Raw genomic sequence first — 19609 nt, forward strand, 5'->3', positions numbered from 1 at the left:
CTAGAAACTAATCCTTTGGAACAAATGACTAATTACTGTTGCCCCACTGATTTCGTTCCGTCGTCGAATCTAGCTGTTGCTCAGCTATGCTGCCTCCCGAGGTTCAGGCCGCCTGTAGGCCGGCGGATGATTTTTGTCGTAATTCTCTCTTTCGGGTGATATGAAAGATGTTCGTTGCATGGGATGTGCTTTTATTTCCTTCAACACTAGAGTTTAACATTTCTCTCTCTTTCTCTCCTCCCTCGCCCTCCCTTTAAAAACTTTAACAGATTTTCTGCCTGTCTGTTCACTTGTTATGTGATTCACTGACCCAGGGGAGGAGGGAAGCAAACTATGCTTGGGCTGCAACTGGAAATGTTAAAGGTCCCGCTGCATCCTTAAGTGGAAAAGTTTGGGGAAACGATGAGGAACAAATGCTTAAGGAAAACAATTTATGTTGTAATTTCAGTTTCTCAACATTGGCTGTTCCTGAGTTGTGCCACAGTATTTTATTAGCACAGTTTTCTCCCAATTAATATTCTTCATATACTATTTTTGAAAGGCATGGAAATTATCATTCTTATCAGAAACTTGTGTTTCTTAATTATTAAAATGAAGTTGATAGGTAATTTGGCACTTTAAAACATTTTTCCAATTATGTCTCTTGCGTTTGTGTTAAGAACACCTTTAAGTATGAACAAATGTGATGCGCTCACCAAAACAATTATCTTGCTTTTTGCTTGTATTTCCCAAATTGTGTTCTGGATGATATTCATTCTGCAAGCTTTTAATAGCTGTAAACATCTACATATATAAGTATATAAATTTAGGAAACACTGACTCAAGCTAAGTCAAAAATTGATTTCTTTATTGCAGCACCTCTCAGAGCTTTTAATACTCTGATGCGCACTGTGAATTTCCAGGAGGAGATTATGATATGTGGGTTTTCCAAACTTGTTTTACCTTGGAACTGTTTGAGAAAACACCTATTTTTTTCCTAGAACGTTAATGTTCTGAGGGAGACGGCTTATTATTCAAAAATTTTCTACCTAATGTAAACCTTCTATAATAATGCCTCATAGATGATTAATGAGAGAAAACAGAGTATAAAAGAAAAACAATCATTACTTTCCCCAAAATCACTGTACCACTTTTAATCTTCATGAAGAGTGCATCTCATTTCTTTAATGGCAAGTGTCATTTATTGAGAATATTTTCTTAGGATTTTGCAAGTTTTCCAGCATTAACCCTAGATTTTATTTTTTGGAAACCACACTCCAAATCTTGGTGCTCAGTTAAAATAAAACAATACCCTGTCCAACACTACATGTTGTTAACATCTTTATTATTTTATATGGTGGGTCAGTAAAACATATTTGCTTGTGATCACAGTGTGATTTTTAAATTTGGCTGAATAAAGAATGACTGTTTAAGTAACTTTTTTTTTTCTTCCCATATTTAGTTCTTAAACACTTCCAGTAACCATGAAAACTTAGACTTGGAAATGCCTTCTTTAACTTCCACCCCTCTCAGTGGTCACAAATTGACTGTTACAACACCATTTCATAGAGACCAGACTGTGAAAGCTCAAAAGGAAAATACTATGTAAGTTCTTGGTTCAAGAATAAAATTATTCATCTTATTTACTTGTAGTTAATTAATAGAATTCAGTCTCCAAAGGTACAATCCATTTGTATGTGTGTCACTTTACCGGTCCACTGGTATGTATAGAATCATGTATATTCCACATGGACTATGTCTGTCCAGGGCCTGTCACAACCACCTGCAGGTGGAAGGTGGGAGAATAAACTAAATCCGCTCTCGTCATTCACTTCACATTCCCCCATGTACACAGAGGTGGTTTTCAGATAACTTTTCCATTCAGTTTTTCTTATTGCTTCAATCAGGCCTTTTTTTCCCTTAACTGAAAGTAAGATTTTCAGCTTCCATTTCTCTTTGATTATAAACTTCAGAATAAGAATGGGTATGGTTCTTTTCAGTTCATTTTTTTTTAATCTTATTTTTTCCTTTTAAAATTTATCTATAGATAGGACCTCTTCTGACATCCCCAGTAATATATGATTAGAAGCTTAGGACTGACTAGGCAGTCATTTGTATTCAATAAGCCTTAGCCAATTCAAAGAAGTGGCAGAGAACATCAATATGAGTTATAATAAACCTTTAATCTTATTCTTTCCAAGTACTGTAAGTACAGTTTAAAAGATTAGCATGTTTTCTATTGTGGGCCCTGTTTTAATGAATAGGTAAAATTGATTTGTAAATGACATCACATCTTCACAATGCCTGTGGTCATTATAGAGACCTGCGGCTGTACCTGTGTCCTCAGAACAATTAAAAAAAGATGAAGCCCAGCCAGGCGTGGCTCAGCGGTTGAGCGTCAACATAGGATCCAAGCGATCGGGGTTCGATTCCCGGTCAGGGCACATGCCCGGGTTGTGGGCTCGATCAATGACTCTCTCATCATTGATGTTTCTATCTCTCTCTCCCTCTCCTTTCCTCTCTCTGAAATCAGTAAAGATATATTAAAAAAAAAAAAGAAATAAAAAAAGATGAAAAATATTTGAATGCTCTTAGTCTTAGGGGCTATAATATTTTGAAATGTGAAAATATGTGATGTACATGATATCTTTTTCTCAATAATACATATATGATTAATCAGCATACCTAATTCCATGTCAATAACAGAGTCTATTTTATTCAGCAGAAAAATATTAAATGTAATAGGGAGAGCAGTGTAAGGGACACATGTTCCTGTGTATTGAACCAATACTTGTTTCCTTTTTAAAGTTTCAGAACTCCAGCTATCAAAAGGTCAATCCTAGAAAGCTCTCCAAGAACCCCTACACCGTTTAAACACGCACTTGCAGCTCAAGAAATTAAGTATGGTCCCCTGAAGATGCTAGTAAGTGCTCGCAATGTCCTTGGGTTTTGTTGGTTTATTAGTTCAGCCAGAAATGTTCCTCTGATGCGAACATGCCCCCTCTTCCCTTCAGCCTCAGACACCGTCTCACCTAGTAGAAGACCTGCAGGATGTCATCAAGCAGGAATCTGACGAACCTGGAATGGTTACTGAGTTTCAAGAAAGTGGCCCACCTTTGCTGAAGAAGATCAAACAAGAGGTAAATCCGCAATCCTCTGAGAGGACAGGCAGAGAATCCTGCTCCCTTTGGGCCTGCGGGCAGCACTGTGGGACAGCACCACCTTTCCTGCAAGGGTTTCGTACGAGATGCAGTTCAGAGCTGCTGCCAGGCTGCCGGCACGTGGGGGCCGAGCCGCTTCTCTCTCCTTCGTGCTGGGACAGAAAACATGCTGGAGAGGACCCGGGAAAGAAAGGGAGCAGCTTTTTCCTTACCTTCATCGCTGCTGCGCAGATGGACAGATGCTTGATACCTAGATATTTAATTTTCAGGTGTCATGGAGAATTAAAATTAAAATAATAGTATCTTTAATTCATAGTATAAGAGAAAGGGAAGAAAGAAGGAAAGGGAATCTAACTTGCAAGGATCAAAGTTTTAGCTTGGCGGCAAGAAATGTCTCTAACAGGTTAGATGCAGTACCCCTTGAATTTATTTTCATACAGGAGTAAGTGTTTAGGAGACTGGCCAGACATTGACTCTTCCCCCCCCCCCAAGCCTAATTAAGATATAATTGACAAAATTGTAAAATATTTAAAGGGTACAACGATTTGATATATGTATACATCGTGAAAGGATTCTCCCCCATTGAGTTAATAAACACATCCACCACCTCACCTATTTGCCTTTTTTTTTTTTTGGTGAGAACATTCAAGTTCTACCCTCTTGGCAGATTTCAGTTGTACAACGCAGTGCCATCAACTATAGTTACCGTGTGATACATGAGCTCCTTAGACCCGATTCATCTTACAGAAATTTACTTGAGTGTAAATGTTTCATGGGAAGTCGTGGTTCTAGAAAGAATAAAGCTCCTGCTTGCTTTTAGGTGGAATCTCCAACTGATAAAGCAGGAAACTTCTTCTGCTCCAGCCACTGGGAAGGGGAGGGCCTGAACACTCAGCTGTTCACACAGGCATCGCCCGTGGCAGATGTGCCGGTAAGTACACGCCCATGTGATGCGATGTGGGTGCCACACAGAGTTCTCTGTGTGGCACGTGGGCTACTGTGGTTTCTGCACCCCTTGGTGCATCACCGAAATATTCTCTTGCATGACTGTTTTCTCACGGTTATTAATGTTGAATATAAAGTTGAGATTTTGTCTATGTATTGGAAATTGATTGTTCTATTGCATATTTTGTCATTATTTGTTTTCTTAGGATTTGAGAGTCCTCGCCACTTAAAAAACCTACTGTATGAATATAGGTGTTTTCCATGAAAACAGAATGTTAATTTTTACATTTTATTTTATTTATTTTTCTTCTAAATGTAATGTTTCCTTGTTAAGTTGACACCTGGTTGGTTCTATGTAACATGGAGCATAGTGCTAACCATGGTGGCTTAGCCCTTTATTGTGCCTTATATTGGATTGTTTTGGCTACCGCCATTTTTAATAGACTTTATTTTTTTAGAGTAGTTTGGGGTTCACAGCAAAGCTGAGCAGAAAGCGCAGAGATTTCCCACATGCACACTGCCCACACACCTACGGCCCTCCTCACTATCGACATCCCCTTTGGAGTGGCATATTTGTTACAGTTATCACCCAAAGTCCATAGTTTATATGAGGGCTCACTCTTGGTGTTGTAAATTTTATGGGTGTGGATAAATTTATGACATGTGTCCACCGGTACAGTATCATACAGAGTAGTTTCACTGCCCTAAAATTTCTCCGGGCCCCACCTATTTATTCCTTCTTTCTCCTTGGCAGCCAACTGATCTTTTTACTTTCTCCATGGTTTTGCCTTTTCCCAAATGTCATATAGTTGGAAATCATACCGTGTGCAGCCTTCTTTCACTTAATAGTATGTACTTTTGTTTCTTTCAAGTCTTTTCATGGCTTGATGGCTCATTTCTTCTTAGCATGTGGTTACCACCATTTTTAAACCTTGTAATTTGTAAGTCATTTTCCTTTATGATGAATCAAAGCTAGAAACAATTGCTAGTATTTATTCAATGTGTACTAAGTGGTAAGTACTATTCTAAGAGCTTTAGATACATTAACTCATTTTCCTCAGCAGCCTTACAAGGTTGGTAACATCATTTCCATGATACCAGCAGAGAAATTGAAGCACAGGGAGGCTTGGTCACTTGCTCAAGATCACAGAGCTAATAAGTGGGATTCTGCGTTAGAACTCAAAGTCTAGTTTTAAATTGCATACTTTCAGCCGTTATGCTATCCTGCCACTGATTTGTGGCTCTAAAATATTTTTGTACCAAGATATAAGTAGTTTTCTCACTAGAGATTAGTAAAGCTTTCATTTTTAAAAGCATGTATTTAATAATTCATTTAGCAGATATTTTCTGAGTGCTCATGTCATGCTTAGCTTTTTTTCTTTTTTCTTCTTCTTTTTTTTTAATATCTTTATTGATTTCAGAGAGAGAAAAGGAGAGGGAGAGAGAGAGAGAGAAACATCAATGATGAGAGAGTCATTGATCGAGCCCACAACCCGGGCATGTGCCCTGACCGGGAATCAAACCCTGATCGCCTGGATCCTAGGTCGACGCTCAACCGCTGAGCCACGCCAGGCTGGGCGCTTTTTTTCTTATTGGTGTTGGCCGCAGTGGGATTAGGATTAGTACATAGTTGAGTTCTCCTTTTAGCTCATCGAGAGGAGAATTTCTGGCAGGTACCTGCATTTTTTCCCCACTAATGTGTATCACCTCATACAATCTACTCACTGTAGTGTCAGAATTGTGTTGGCTTTCATCTTATCCAGCCTCATTGGAATTTCAAATTATTCTCTTTCCCTTTAGAATATTCTTACAAGTTCCGTTTTAATGACGCCAGTATCAGAAGATGAAGACAATGTTCTCAAAGCATTTACTGTACCTAAAAGCAGGTCCCTGGCAAGTCCCTTGCAGGTAATTACTATTCAATGTTGATATCTTAAAAATCGTTCCCTAGGGGTGAAGGCTGGGCGAAGCCTGTCCCTCCCTGCCTGCCCCAGGGCTGGGTGCAACTGGCAACAGTTGAGACGGACCATCCAACCCCCAATCAGGACTCCTTTCTATGGGGTGTGCACAGGACCCCCATGAGCTACTTAAGTATTGTCCACGTTGATGATGAGTCAACCTGTCCATTGATCAATAATCAATCCTTCGATCTTGTCTCCAATTCAGCTTTCACTGAAAAAACAAAGTCACTCACTGAAAAATTGTCATCTTTGTTTTTTTAAAGAAATGTTAGACATAAAGGAGTTGTACTTTTAAATAACTCCTGATGTCTAAAAAACTTACATTTCTTGTTGCGACTCATATGAGACACACTGGACATTTTTATTAGAGCAGGTTCCCCATGCATGATGAGCTGAAATATTTCTTACCGTGTCTGAGATGAAGATCATATATTACACACATGTCAGTATCTCCTGCTTTTAAATATTCTATAGAAGTTCATTGGTATAGTTTACTTTTTGTTCCAAAATTTTGTATGCTCCATCACTAATCCATCAAAACTCAAGGCACTGTTTAGATTTTAAATGAAGTTTGAAATGAGCTAGCTAGAAAGTAATTACAATATATTTGACTATCAGAATAAGAAAGTCAAGTGTCAATGTCATGTGGCTAACCTGGTGCTGACCATCTGCTGCTGGGTTTTCATATCAAAAGAGATTTCTCTTATAACTCTGAAGTCAGCCTATCTTAATGAAATACAACAAATTCCAAATTAATCCTGCGCCAAATGTAAATAAGAATACAGATTTACTTCCCTAAATTATTTAACGCATTTCCCAACATTAAGTAGCCCAGTACCCAGCCCCCTGCAGAGCCTTCCCCTCATCTCCCTGAGCTACACCGAGGGGAACTTCACAAACCCTGCAGCATAAAAAGAACCTGGATTCAGAAGGGGACAGTCATCTGTGCGTTGTGAGTTAAGTGCACTGGAATAGGGTGTGTGCTTTGAGAGCTTGCCCTTTCTGTAAAGGGCTTTCCCATCTTTGCTGTAGGCGTCTCTCCAAATTGTGAGTATCTTAAAACTTCCCCCTTTTAAGGATTTGTGATAGTTAGCATTATTTTTTAAATGATACAAATAATATAATGCAAATAATACAGCTGGAAGGGCTGTAGGCACATTTTGATGCTTAATTCAATCAGATTGATTCCTGGGGCTTCTATCTGATCCAGCTGCTTTGGTGAAAAGTGACTGTTGACCTGAATGTGGATAGGCAGAGTTGGTACTTGTGGGGCATCTAAGTGGTTCCTGAGTCAGTCAGGCCTGGGTAGGCCCCATGTGCAGAGGACTCAGAGTATCACAAAGAACTGGGAGATGACAAAGGGAACAAACTCCACCGGGACACACAGAAGGCAAGTTACAAGGATGTCAGGGTAAAAGGAGCTACTTCAAAACTTCACCTAGCGCTCATCTTGGCTCCAGAAAGTGCCTGCTCTGTTTTTCTCTTTCCCTCTCCCTTCCTAAATGACTTGGCCACTGGTTTCCAAAGCATAGAATTTGACTAAGCGTGATTCATACATTAGATTAAGTTTTATATATATTTTGTAACTTAGCCTGGGACTCAACCTACATTTACATCAGTATATAAAAAGGACATTCTAAGTTTCAAAGAGCAAACAGGGTAAATATATTTGGGGACAGTTATCATTACTTAAGTAGTTATCGTGATTAAGGTGAAAACCCTTGGTTATTTTCCTAAAATGGAATCCTAAAAGTGTTTGGCATAAGCAAATAGTGCTTAGCCAAAACCATTGAGCTGAACATGGAACTGATAGAAAATATATGTTGTATAAAATTGGCAAGTTGTCAGTACAGTTGACCCTTGAGCAATATGGGTTTGAGCTGCTCAGGTCGACTTAAACTCAGATTTTTTTTTCAATAAATATATAATAGTAGGCTCTTTGTATCCTCGGGTTTCACACCCACAGGTTCAGCCAACCTTGGATCAAAAACAATATTTTTAATCTTCAATTGGTTGAATCTGCTAGTACAAAAGGCTAACCAAATGCATCGGCCTACACCATTTTATATAAAGGACTTGAGCATCCGTGGATCTTGGTATCCATGGGGTTCCTGGAACCGATTCTCCATAGATACCAAGGGACGACTGAGTTTTGGAGGAGTCAAAAGTTATACACTGATTTTCGACCATGCAGGGGTTGGTGCTCCTAACCCCCACATTGTTAAAGGGTCAGCTGTATTTATAAAATATGGATTGTCCCAATTTTTACATTAAAGTTTTTAATGCTATTGCATTTCTTAAAAAATCATTATGGAACTGTATTATCAACATATATTTTATTTCAGGAAAACATTACTTACCTTTGAAACTCAAAATTAAGTAGTAGCTCTGTTTTATTAATCTACATTTCTAGCATGTTAATGAGTCCTATTTGGCACTCTACAGATTCTAACATCCGTGTACTGAAATTAAGACTGCTGTGTACATCTCATGGTGAAGGTGATATTTATCAGTTCTACTAAACTGAATAACTGAGACCCGAAAGTTAATTTTAGAGTCAGTGCTTCTATCTGCACTATATGGTTTATTGACTTACACAGCTCAAATATATTTTAATAACTTGTTATAATAGATAACTAATTCATTTAAGAACTATTCATTAAATGAATGAATGCTACACACCAAACATCTCCTTTGTTTTGTGACATGGAGTTCTAGTTTCTGATACCACAGAAATTTGTGATTTCTAAAATGTTTCAAACTTTTATGATAAATATTGGAAAATGGGCCTTTATGGTTCAGCTTTTCACGTACATATAAATGCACACGCTTATACAGAAATGTGTGCAAACTACATTTGATATTTAAGATTAGAACTCCAAGAAGCTACAAGTTTAACATTTCATTATGATAAATCTCAAAACATACATAGAAGTATAGAAAATATTCTGTGGTTTAGATTTAACTATTTACATTTTACCATACTCACTTCATCTATTTTTTATGAAGCATTCTAAAATTCTGGACAATACAACATTTTATTCTTATGTATCTCTAAAAGTAAGGCCATTTTCATATATACCGTAATATTGTTACCACACATTATTATTGACAGTACTTCCTCGATATTCTCATTCTTAGCCTATATTTAAATTTTTCTCCATTAATCCAGAAAAGAGCCTTTTCATTATTTGTTTGATCAAAGTTGAAACAGTTTCACACATGGCATTTGGTTTTTGAGTCTCTTAAATCTCTCTTAATAGTTAGACCCACACTGTCCAGTGGAACCCGCGCCGTGGTGGAGATGTTCCACATGCTGCTGACATATGGGGCTAGTGCCACGGAGGAGCAGCATTTTCAGTTTTATTTCATTCAAATGGCTTTAATATAATAGCCACATTTCCTTCCTCTCTTCCTGGGAACCAGCCATTTCCCCGAGGTGCTCTGACCATTTTAGTGGGAAATGTATGTGGAGACCAAAGTCAGGGTGCTAAATATGGTTGGTTACGTGAGTTGTCACTGAGAAGCAATACATTTTAATAAATTAGAACTTTCCATATATCCCCTACTGCGTAAGCAATAAAGCTTAAATAGAGGCGATTGGTAGCCATTGTGCACAAATACAATTGTATTTGTACACGGTGGCTAACAATGTTTTTTAAATTATTTATGCTGAATTTTTTTCCAAAAGTAATTTGTGGCAGCTACATAATCTTATGATTGTTGGGTTTCTTGTTTGTTTTTTTAAGGTGCTTTAAATTTAAATTGTAAAAGCAGACAGGGACTCATAATAGGAATGTTGAGACGTTTAATATTTGTGTCTTTTGTGTAGCTCAGAATATGTGAGGTTTTCACATTGGACCATTATTCCATTTTCCCCCCGTTGCGTGGGGGTTGAGGGTGGAGTCTGGAAGCTCAAAAATGATCACAGTGAGGAAATAAATACTCAGCCTAGAAAGCTCATGCTGTTCAAAAGCTATGGAGAGAGCCCGCGGCAGGCATGCACGCGTGCACACGCACACACACACGCACACGCACACGTGCGAGTGCACACACGAGCTGCCCCCTCAGCAAGGAGAAAAGAGGTGCCTGTTTTCCTCAATTTGCTTTACATTTTGAAATAAATACATTTTGCTGCCAAACATTTCTTAAGATCGACATTTTTATTAGTAGATCTGAAACTGTACTTAAGTTATAAGCCTTCTGAACTTCTGTCTTCTCTTAAATTATAATTTCCTTTTATTCCTATTTAAAACCCAAGTGTAAAAGATGTGTTCATACGCTTTTTACTCACTCATTTTCCTCTTTTTGGTAACCACAGAATGACAGCCTTAAATTTTAATTTCCTGACTTGCCTTGTCATGGCCTTACTTTTTTAAAAAAGTGGGTTTAAGTCAATTTCTCAAGCCATTATTACTGAAACACATTTGCACAGCATCAAAGAATCTTAAAATATTATTGCAAGTGATTGAAACTCATTTTTTCAGTTCTACCTGTTTTGGATTGCCCTTATTTTTATATGAATTACTTACAATTTTTTTTAAATAGGGCAAAACCTTTTTGCATGACCGGCATTGCTGAGGAGTGTAATAAGTTAGCATGCAGGCAACAGGAACCTGAGTTCTAGTCTAGATGCCATCATTTTTTAATTGTATGCATTTCTTTAATTCATTAACCTCTTCAGATCAAAATGTTCTTGTCCAAATTAAGACCATTAATATACCCTTCACTCATCATACAAGGCTGCTCTGAAGTTCAGATGCATATGATAACGCTTTCGAAATGGCAGCCCACTTGCCAGTGTACATTGGTGGTGTCTATTATTAGGCCAAGGCTGTGTGCAGCCCTGTCCTTAGAAACACAGCAAGGAGGCCTCACCAGTGGCCAGTCTGCTTGCACTGTGGTGTATTATTTCCTCTAGCATACTCTGTCTCATTCCCTGTTCCACTCTTGCAGAACTGTGTCAGTGGGTCACCAAAAGAGATAGCTGATTCAACTGATTCCTGAAATAAAGCTAGTCAGGTCTCTGGTGTTATGGAAATGAAACAACTGATTTACTGGTTTTGTCTATTTTGTCTGCTACTTGTGTTGGCGTGTCAACAGATATAGAAACTGTCTACCTGTGGCATGGAGCTTTCCGGGCATTTTTCAGTACACTTTGCTCTTGGTGGCCTGCCCCCCTGGATACGTGTATATTCATTTGGCTCTCCCTTTGGGCTGCTTTTTTCCACTTGTCTTGACAAGAATTTACATAGCTGTCAGTAGTATTCCAGCAATCTCCTTTTAATATATGTTATAAAATAAGTAAGTTTTGCAGGTGGGGGTGTGTAGAAGAGGGTACAGGGGGGATAAATGGTGATGGAAGGAGACTTGGCTTGGGGTGGTGAACACACAACGCAACATACAGACGATGTGTTGTAGAATTGTACACCTGAAACCTATATAATTTTATTAACCAATGTCATCCTAGTAAATTCAATAAAAATTCTAAGAAATAAATAAATTAAGCAAGTTTGCTGGGTACAGTTTTGGGGTTGATCTGGGAGCAGCTAAATGAGTGGGAAGGTATGTCAAGCTCTCTAATTCAGTGTGCCCTGCCCCAGATATTACGAGATGTGGACTTTTTGTCTGGCTTGGTCTGGTAAACACTATGATATTAAATCTTCCTTGGGCCAGCAAAGGTAGACTTATTTTAGAGCAACTTGGCACTTGTCTTAATTTTAATAGTCTGGAACCAGTATGCCATGAGGAAAGAGCTATTCTTCCACAAATTTGTCACACCCTAGGCTATTCCATATAAACTGTTGGAAAGTCTATAGACATGTAAGGTGAAGAGACCCTTAGAGTTATCTGGGACAACCTCCAAATTTAGGCAAAGTTGCTGCATATATTAGCAATTGTTAACTGAGGCTTGGGTGGGAAGTGGAGGCACTGGTGGATTGGGCAACTCCCTTCACTGCCTGGGCCTTCTATCCCCTAACTTTTAGGGCTTTTTTCTATGAATAGTTAACAACCCTAAAGTTAGGGACATTTAACTGTTTTGTGCATTTATGCATAGTGTGGCATTTATGTGTGAGGAAAGTTTGGTGACCAATTAACCTTACCTTAGTGACAGACAGTTCATCTCAGGTCCATCTCTGACTTTCAAGATACAATTGAAGATTTCTATGTTATCTCTTATAGCTGATACATTTTTAAAAGATGCCCCTTTGGGAAGGAATTCTGACTTTTAGAATTTTAGTCGAAAGTATTTTTTCAGATGGGTTAAATAGATTAATCAGATCATTCTTATTCTTAGACTCTGGGGCATCATTCATATCTGCTGATTATTTTTTTAAAAACAAAGCAAGAAAAGAAAAGCCTAATACCATCTCACAAATTGCTTTGGTTTTACAAAATCGTCTTTTAGGATTTATGCAAATTTCTTAGTAGGCCTGCGAATTGCAGGGCACGCATCCTGCCAAGGCTTTTGACATCAGCAGCTATTGTGTGAAGTTGCCATATGAATGTAATGATAATAGTAGTTGTTGTTCAGCATGATGAAAAAACTATTCATTCTCTGAATGAAAAATGTGAAGATAATCTGACAGAAAACCACCTGCGGACATGGTCTTGTCTCCTTTTATTTCTTCTGTTTTCTACAAAGGCTCTGAGTATTTATTTAAAGTGCTTTAGCAGGATATCCCAGTGAAGGCTCTGACAGTCTATTTACAGTTCACTTCTGCCCAGGGGCAGGTAAAGGCAGATTACAGGATAAGCAAGGTGACTGCAGGCGGGAGCAGGATGTGCGGTGGGATTATTTACGTTGAAATGAATCTGGGGAGAGTGACATGTCTGCAATAGTACCCTGGGTTAGTAATTTAACAAGCATTCACGTGCACAAATCTGAAATTCTTATCAATTCTTTATTGTAAATGAAACTAAAATTTAAGGAGAGCGGGTAAGGAGGGTGCACAGAGATCTCCAGGACAGTGTTAAAAAATCTTCTTCCAGCACAAAGACACTTAATCCCTGTTTGTCAAAACTATTCTGTCTGCCGTGGAAAGCTGGCCCAGGGCCCCAGGGCTTCCAGGTAGGGAGGGAGAAGGAAACGCAGAGGAGGCAGCTGCCACTGGGCTGTTGGACCCGAGCGTTTCTTCTCTAGCCAAGTGCCTGGCCTTTTGCTCGGCCTTTCGCGCTGTGGCCGTGGGCGTGTGCCTGCTCCGACCAGTTTGCTTCACGCGTCGCTGTAGGGAGTGTTTGCTTTGTGCTCTCCTGGTGCAGAAAAGGAGGTGCCCGCACACTTACCTGTTGGCCTTTTGTTCTGCACACAGTGGCTCTCATACGCCGTGGCTCCTGTGCCCTGGTAGTCGACTTGCCCTTCTTAGGCCCTGAGCTTCAGGGCTTATATGCCCCTGAAATGCTCTGCTTTCTGGAATTTGACTATTTCAGTCGATTTGATTTATTTCTTGGTAAATCCCATTCTGACTTAAGAGAAGCAGGCTGAAAAGTTTTCTCAAAGTCCTAACTTAAAATATATGGTACCTTCCTTATATTGACCTCGCTTTAAATATATGGTCACGGAGGAGAGCCAAATGTGAATTAAGTGACAAAGCCGTGTGGGAGATCCAGCAAGAACAGTCACATTTCAGGTTGAAAGTATAGTAAACGGACAATACTTGGTTATCAGATACTCCTGAATGGATTTTGAGAATTCAGAATTAACTTAAGTACTGTATTGCCAAAGATTAGAACTTGACTTTTACCAAGAGGCATAGTAAAAGCAAGCCGAAGACTGTCTCAACATAGTATTTTAGATACTTAGTTTTCACCTTCAGGAAATTAACTGTATATTAATTGAACCACAATTAAGTAGGAAAAGCCTTAACCAGAGAAAAACAGAAACATTCTGCTCTGCTCCCCACTTTCACCTCCATTCTCACTTTGATTCCCCCTTTCCCTCCACTTGTTTGCATGCATGTATTCTTTCAAAATATGTATTCTTGTTTTGTGTGTGTATCTTCCTGTAATTTTAGATTTACATTTAGGATATTAGTATATTAAGATACTTCATTCTGCTGCTGCTTTAGTCACTTGTTTTTTAAGATCCACATACCTCAGGCCCTGCCCAGTGCTTCCTGGTAGATGGACACCCACCATATCTAACTGTTGGCTCCCGAATGGTAGTTATTATATGTCGCACTGCTGCAGTGACTACAAACACAGGCTCAAGATTTCAGATGATAACTTTTTGTTGTTGTTAATCCTCAACTGAGGATATCTTTTCCATTGATTTTTGGAGAGAGTGGAAGGGAGGGAGAGAGGGAGAGAGGAGAGAAACCTGAATGTGAGAGAGACACATCGATTGGTTGCCTCCTGCATGTGCCCCGACCAGGGCTGGGGATCGAACCTGCAACCCAGGTACATACCCTTGACCGGGAATCAAACCCAAGACCCTTTGGTGTGAGGGTAGACACTCTAACCACCGCAGGCACATGGGCCAGGGCTTGATTTTTTAAAAATTGGGTTTCTTGTGTCAATTTGGTATTTCATTGCTACACTGAAAAATTTTAGCACTCAACTAAACTAAAATTGGAAATTTGTATGAAATGATCTACTTGTCCAAACCTAGAGAAACATCAGTTATTCAGAACTATTTCAGAGGATGCCATAACTACCCTGGTGATTTTTGTTTAGGAAAGCGTTGAAGTGACACGGTGACAGATGTCAGCCCCCACGCCTCCTGTCATCCTTGTCCTGTCGTCATTGTGACCCAGTTCCAGGAAAATATTGCGATAATCCACTTTGCTATGTCGTAGTTCAGGTTACGGGTGGGGCCTCGGACCCTTCGGAGTAAGCATATGGAAATGTGGCCGGTGCCTTGACGTTGGTGATGAGATGGATGGCAGACTGGGCAGGAGCGGGGGAACCCAGTTTGTGTCCTGTGAAAGTCTACAAGTTAGACACATAGCGCTGTAAACCTTACGCCGCTGAAACTTTGTTCCAGCCAGTAGGTGCGGAAACCCCATCACTATACAAATACCACGTTCATTAGAATGACCACCCCTCTTTGCTGAAGTCTGCTGACTTCGACACCCCACCTGAGCGCTTCTTTCCACAGTCCAAGGCCTCGCTGGCCGGACCCCGCAGTTGTCCGCTGATGAGAACTCTAATGGAAGCGGCTCCTTACCCGCTCTAGGGCCTGGGTTCACATTCTCGCTGCATCACTTCTTAGCTGGGTGACCTTGAGGATGTTCCCTAAATTCTCTCTTCCTTTCAAATTGCTTGGTCTGTAAAACAGGTGCAGTGTTTCATGTGTTTTGTATGAGAATTAAATGAGATGATACATGTAAAACACTTAGAAACACCGGAGGCACACAGTAGGCACTTGTTAATTGTTATTTAATCCACTATATCTCTTCCTCTCTCCCGAGCCCTCCCACAAACAAGGCACAGATTTCAGCTTCCTGACTCTTTCATGCTACTTCTCCAGCTGGGTTACACTCTCTCTCGCTTGTCTGTCTAAATCCTGCCTATTCTTGCCCCTTCCCTAGAACGGTGGTTTTCAACTGGTGTGCCTCGGCAGGCACGCTAGTGTGCCGCAGTTTTTAAAACTTGCAGTACCCGACTCCTTAGTCAGGGGCACTGACCTCTTTTCCCTTAGATGGTCAAATTTAAAAAAAACAACAACACAACAACAGCTGTCCCGTGTGAATGAATCAAAATTATTCCTTTTTAAAAATCAGATCAGCAGAGTATTTTTGGGTGTGTCGCAGAGTTTTAGTATTCACTTAAGCGTGCCATGAGACGGAAAGGGTTGGAAATCGCTGCCCTAGAGCCCTGCCTTGGCGATTCCTCAGCGTCCCATCCCCTCCTCCCAGGGCTGGCACCACACTCCATTCACACTGCCTGTTGCTACTCCACCTGTTTCCTGTGTGTTCATTTTGTCTCCTAAAGGACACTCGAGGCTCCAGAGAGCAGAGGTCTTTCTTTTATTCTTCTCTTGTCCCATGGAAAAGAAAATCTCTTTGATGTCTACACCAGGAATAGCCGTGCTTTTTAAAAACCATTGGGTTAGTTTTGAGCTTAGAAACACCAAATCTGATATCTGCTTGTGTTTCTATTTCCCTCTTTGCATAGACTGCTGGAGAGCTCAGGGCCAAGGCCGAGGTTTGCACTTAGCAGGTGCATTGTACTCCACTGGAAGTATCTTTTGTATACAAATCTCACCCATCTTCATATTATTAATTTTTCGTACATTTATCTGTAACCCTGCCTTGTCCACTTTTTAAACCCTGTTATCTTGTCTTTATCTTATAAGCATCTTACATGCTTTTGGGAACAAAGTAGGGCACAGAGAATACATATTTTAGTTGGAAGCAACATGGAGGGAAGGCAGGAGCTGGGGCTGTGCGGAAGACAGACCTAGATTCAAAGCCACGCCACTGCTTAGCCTCGCAGTAGCCTTGGGCAAGTTACCTCCCCTCTCCAAGTGTCCGTGTGTCCGGTCCTCCTCCACCCCCCACCCCCACCCCCTGACAGAGGAGAGAACCTCCCTCATGGGGTAGTCGTGCTGTGCAAATGAGATCGGGTGTGAGGTTGCCAGACACTGGACCTGGGTCCGGATGCTGCCAGTTAGATATTAGTCCTATCTTCCATCTTCCCGCATGTCTTTAAAAAGTAAGCTATCCTGGTAAACAGATACTCCTAACTTACTTGTTATTTAATTGATATTGAAAACTGTATGCTGTGTTTAGTGGTTGTTGATCAATTCCAGCATTTACGGGAGCTGCTTCTTTTGGAGGATTCAAGAACCCACAAGTTCGCTTAACGAGTAGATACCCTAGATAGCCAGGGCTCACCTTTGGTATCTGGGAAACCCCATTCTTATCTTTGTAAAATCACCTAATAGGCAACAGGCACTCAAGTATGAAGACGTGGCTGTCTCTTAATATACTGATTTTGGTGGATTTTTTTTTCCTCTCGGTGATAAACAATTTCTGATCATTAATATCACTTAAGAATGCTGGATTTCTGGGTGTCCGAGAGTTAAGATTTTATCTCACCAAGGCTCCCTGGTGTCCACCACTTGCCACCTGGAGGTGAAATCCCCTCTGCAGCCCTGCTGGGGTGGGGCCCCCCTTTGTGGGCTGAAGCATGTGGTCCCTGTCTGACCTCGCTGTTCCCTCTTTTGCCCCACTAGCCTTGTAGCGGGGCCTGGGAGACCGCGTCCTGTGGGAAGATGGAAGATCAGATGACAGCTTCGGGTCAGGCTCGGAAATACGTGAACGCCTTCTCAACCCGGACTCTGGTCATGTGAGACTTTCCCGGACAAGCATTATGGTTCAGAACACTTCACGCCGCCTTGGGATGTATCGTCCCTCTACATGAAACTTTTCATGAATGGGAGAACCTATTTTTGTTGTGGTACAACAGTGGAGAAAGAGCAGCACCGAGTGCATTTTAGGTGGATGAAATCATATCGGATTTCACCCAGCTAAAAGGATTTTTAAAAAAATAAATAACAGTCTTACCTAAATTATTAGGTAATGAATTGTAGCCAGTTGTTAATATCTTAGTGCAGATGTTTTTAAACATAAAGCGATTTATCTGTATTTTGAGGGATCCAAAAGACCAGTATTTTTTCACGATGAGGATTTTGAAATTTTACGCGAAAAAATGGTACTCCAGTATTTCACTTTTCTCAATCACTAAACACAATGCATTACTATAAATGTTGGTTTAATACCGGGGAATAACTAATAAGGTTGTAAGTGCTCATTTATGGTTAATAACGTTGGAGGTACATTTACTGTACAAAACCATTTTATGAGTTTTTTTTGTTAGCTTGCTTTAAAAATTATTACTGTATGAAATAGTTTTATAAAACAAATTATATTTTTATTCAGTAATTTAATTTTGTAAATGCCAAATGAAAAACAAAATGTGTCTTGCTGCTACGGTCTTAGCCTGTAGACATGCTGCTAGAATGAGAGGGGCAGTAGAGCTTTGACAGAAAGAAGAGAAACTTGGTGTTAGGTAATTGACTATGCACTAGTATTTCAGACTTTTTTATTTTTGATATGTATACTTTTTTTTTTTCCTTTTGTAATACATTGGAAAACTTATTTGGGAGATTTTTGCATTTGTTTGTGTTACTGTTTTTTGTTGTTGTTACTCTGGTTCACAAGAGCGTGGATTGCACTTCTTTTTTGGGAGATCTGTGTTGTCAGTGGCCTGTGTTTTGTTCTGAGTTGAACCTGACTGTTCTTTAGTTCAGATGTTCCCTGTTCGATCGGCATCCCCCCTGGTTTTGAAGTGTGTCTCAGGACTGCCGCACAGAACCCGTGTTCGCAGCTGGGGCGGGGAGACTGGGGTCCGTAGCCAGTTGCTGCCTTAACAACGTTTTGTGCAAGATCACTAGCACTGAACTTTGGATATGACAGTGTACTTACTGCCTGGTGGTGAAATAAAGCTGTTCCCTTGTTTTTCTTACTTCTGACTTCTCTCTTACTTGGGGTTAATTATACTTTTAAGAAAATGGAATGGGCTCAGAATTCTTTCTTCTGTTAATTTGCACACCATCTGAATGGCACTCGAAGCAGCCAAGAGTCATGACTTTGGAGAGAGAACAAGAGAGCCAAATTCAGTAGTTCGCAAAATAGCCGTGTGCGTGATGGCAGCGGGGAGGACTCTTCCAGTGTGTCAGGGTTCCAGCAGCATTCGAATGGCGATAATCCGAGGAGAGCTCACCTACAAGGGTACTTGTCACACCACGGATGTGAGCGGGGGTGGGAGGGCCACAGGAGTCGTGCGCGCTCGTGGTGCAGCCTGAAGGACACTGCCACATGCAGGGGGTCACAGAGAGCACGAGTCCTTGAGAGGAGCCTTGACCTTCGGAGACCTTACAGGGAGAGAGCCAAGCATAACCGCTCACTTTCCGTCCCCTATGCCTCCCATCTCTGCCAAGGGGCCTCCTCGTTGGCAGAACCAACCAGAAGTTAGACGGGAGCACCTGAAGTAAGACAGCCGGCCACCTGCGAGGGCAGAGCCAGAGGATGTTATCTGTTGGGGCAAGGACAGAGCGTCCCAGCCGAGTCATCCAGTCCAACTCCCTGTTTTACAGATGAAATTCCACTGGCTTCCATCTCTCAGCTCAGTGTTCTTCTCACTGTGCTACAATATCCCTTTCACAGGGGCTCCTTAGAGTTTCCTTTAGTCACTCTTTTCCAGCTCAGACTTTGAATTCTCATATACATGATGCACTTGGCCCTCCTAGAGCCAAAGATTTGTTACCCATCATTACTAGTCTTCAAGACTGTTTAGTATTCTGATACTAAACATATCGTATTTCTGATCGATCATAACACATCATCCCAGGGTTAAGAAAGTTGTAATAGTCATGCACTTTCAAAGTGTTTTCCAGGTGCTGACTCTGCCACTTACTAGCAGTTTGACCTTGGACAAGTCACTGATCTCTCTGTGCCTTCTTTCTTCATCTGTGAAATGAGTTCATTCTTGTAATGAACTCTTGTTAAATAACGCACTGTACAAATGTTTGTTATTATATATGCCTTCCATAAT

At 40.5% G+C, this 19609-nt stretch overlaps 1 protein-coding gene across 2 annotated transcripts in view; it reads left to right on the top strand.

Annotated features, from left to right (window-relative positions):
* MYB (MYB proto-oncogene, transcription factor) overlaps positions 1 to 18519 on the top strand; it is a 33824-nt gene extending 15305 nt beyond the window's left edge. For both annotated transcript variants that reach the window (XM_081140579.1, XM_081140578.1), the window contains 6 exons: positions 1442 to 1584; positions 2788 to 2902; positions 2994 to 3119; positions 3961 to 4071; positions 5886 to 5993; positions 17229 to 18519. In XM_081140579.1, the coding sequence (XP_080996705.1) occupies positions 1442 to 1584; positions 2788 to 2902; positions 2994 to 3119; positions 3961 to 4071; positions 5886 to 5993; positions 17229 to 17345 (720 nt within the window). In that variant the 3' untranslated portion in view covers positions 17346 to 18519. The remainder of the gene's footprint in view (positions 1 to 1441; positions 1585 to 2787; positions 2903 to 2993; positions 3120 to 3960; positions 4072 to 5885; positions 5994 to 17228) is intronic.
* Positions 18520 to 19609: the final 1090 nt, after the last annotated feature.

The sequence above is a fragment of the Miniopterus schreibersii genome (assembly GCF_964146895.1).
Source record: "Miniopterus schreibersii genome assembly, chromosome: 6".
NCBI lineage: Eukaryota > Metazoa > Chordata > Mammalia > Chiroptera > Miniopteridae > Miniopterus > Miniopterus schreibersii.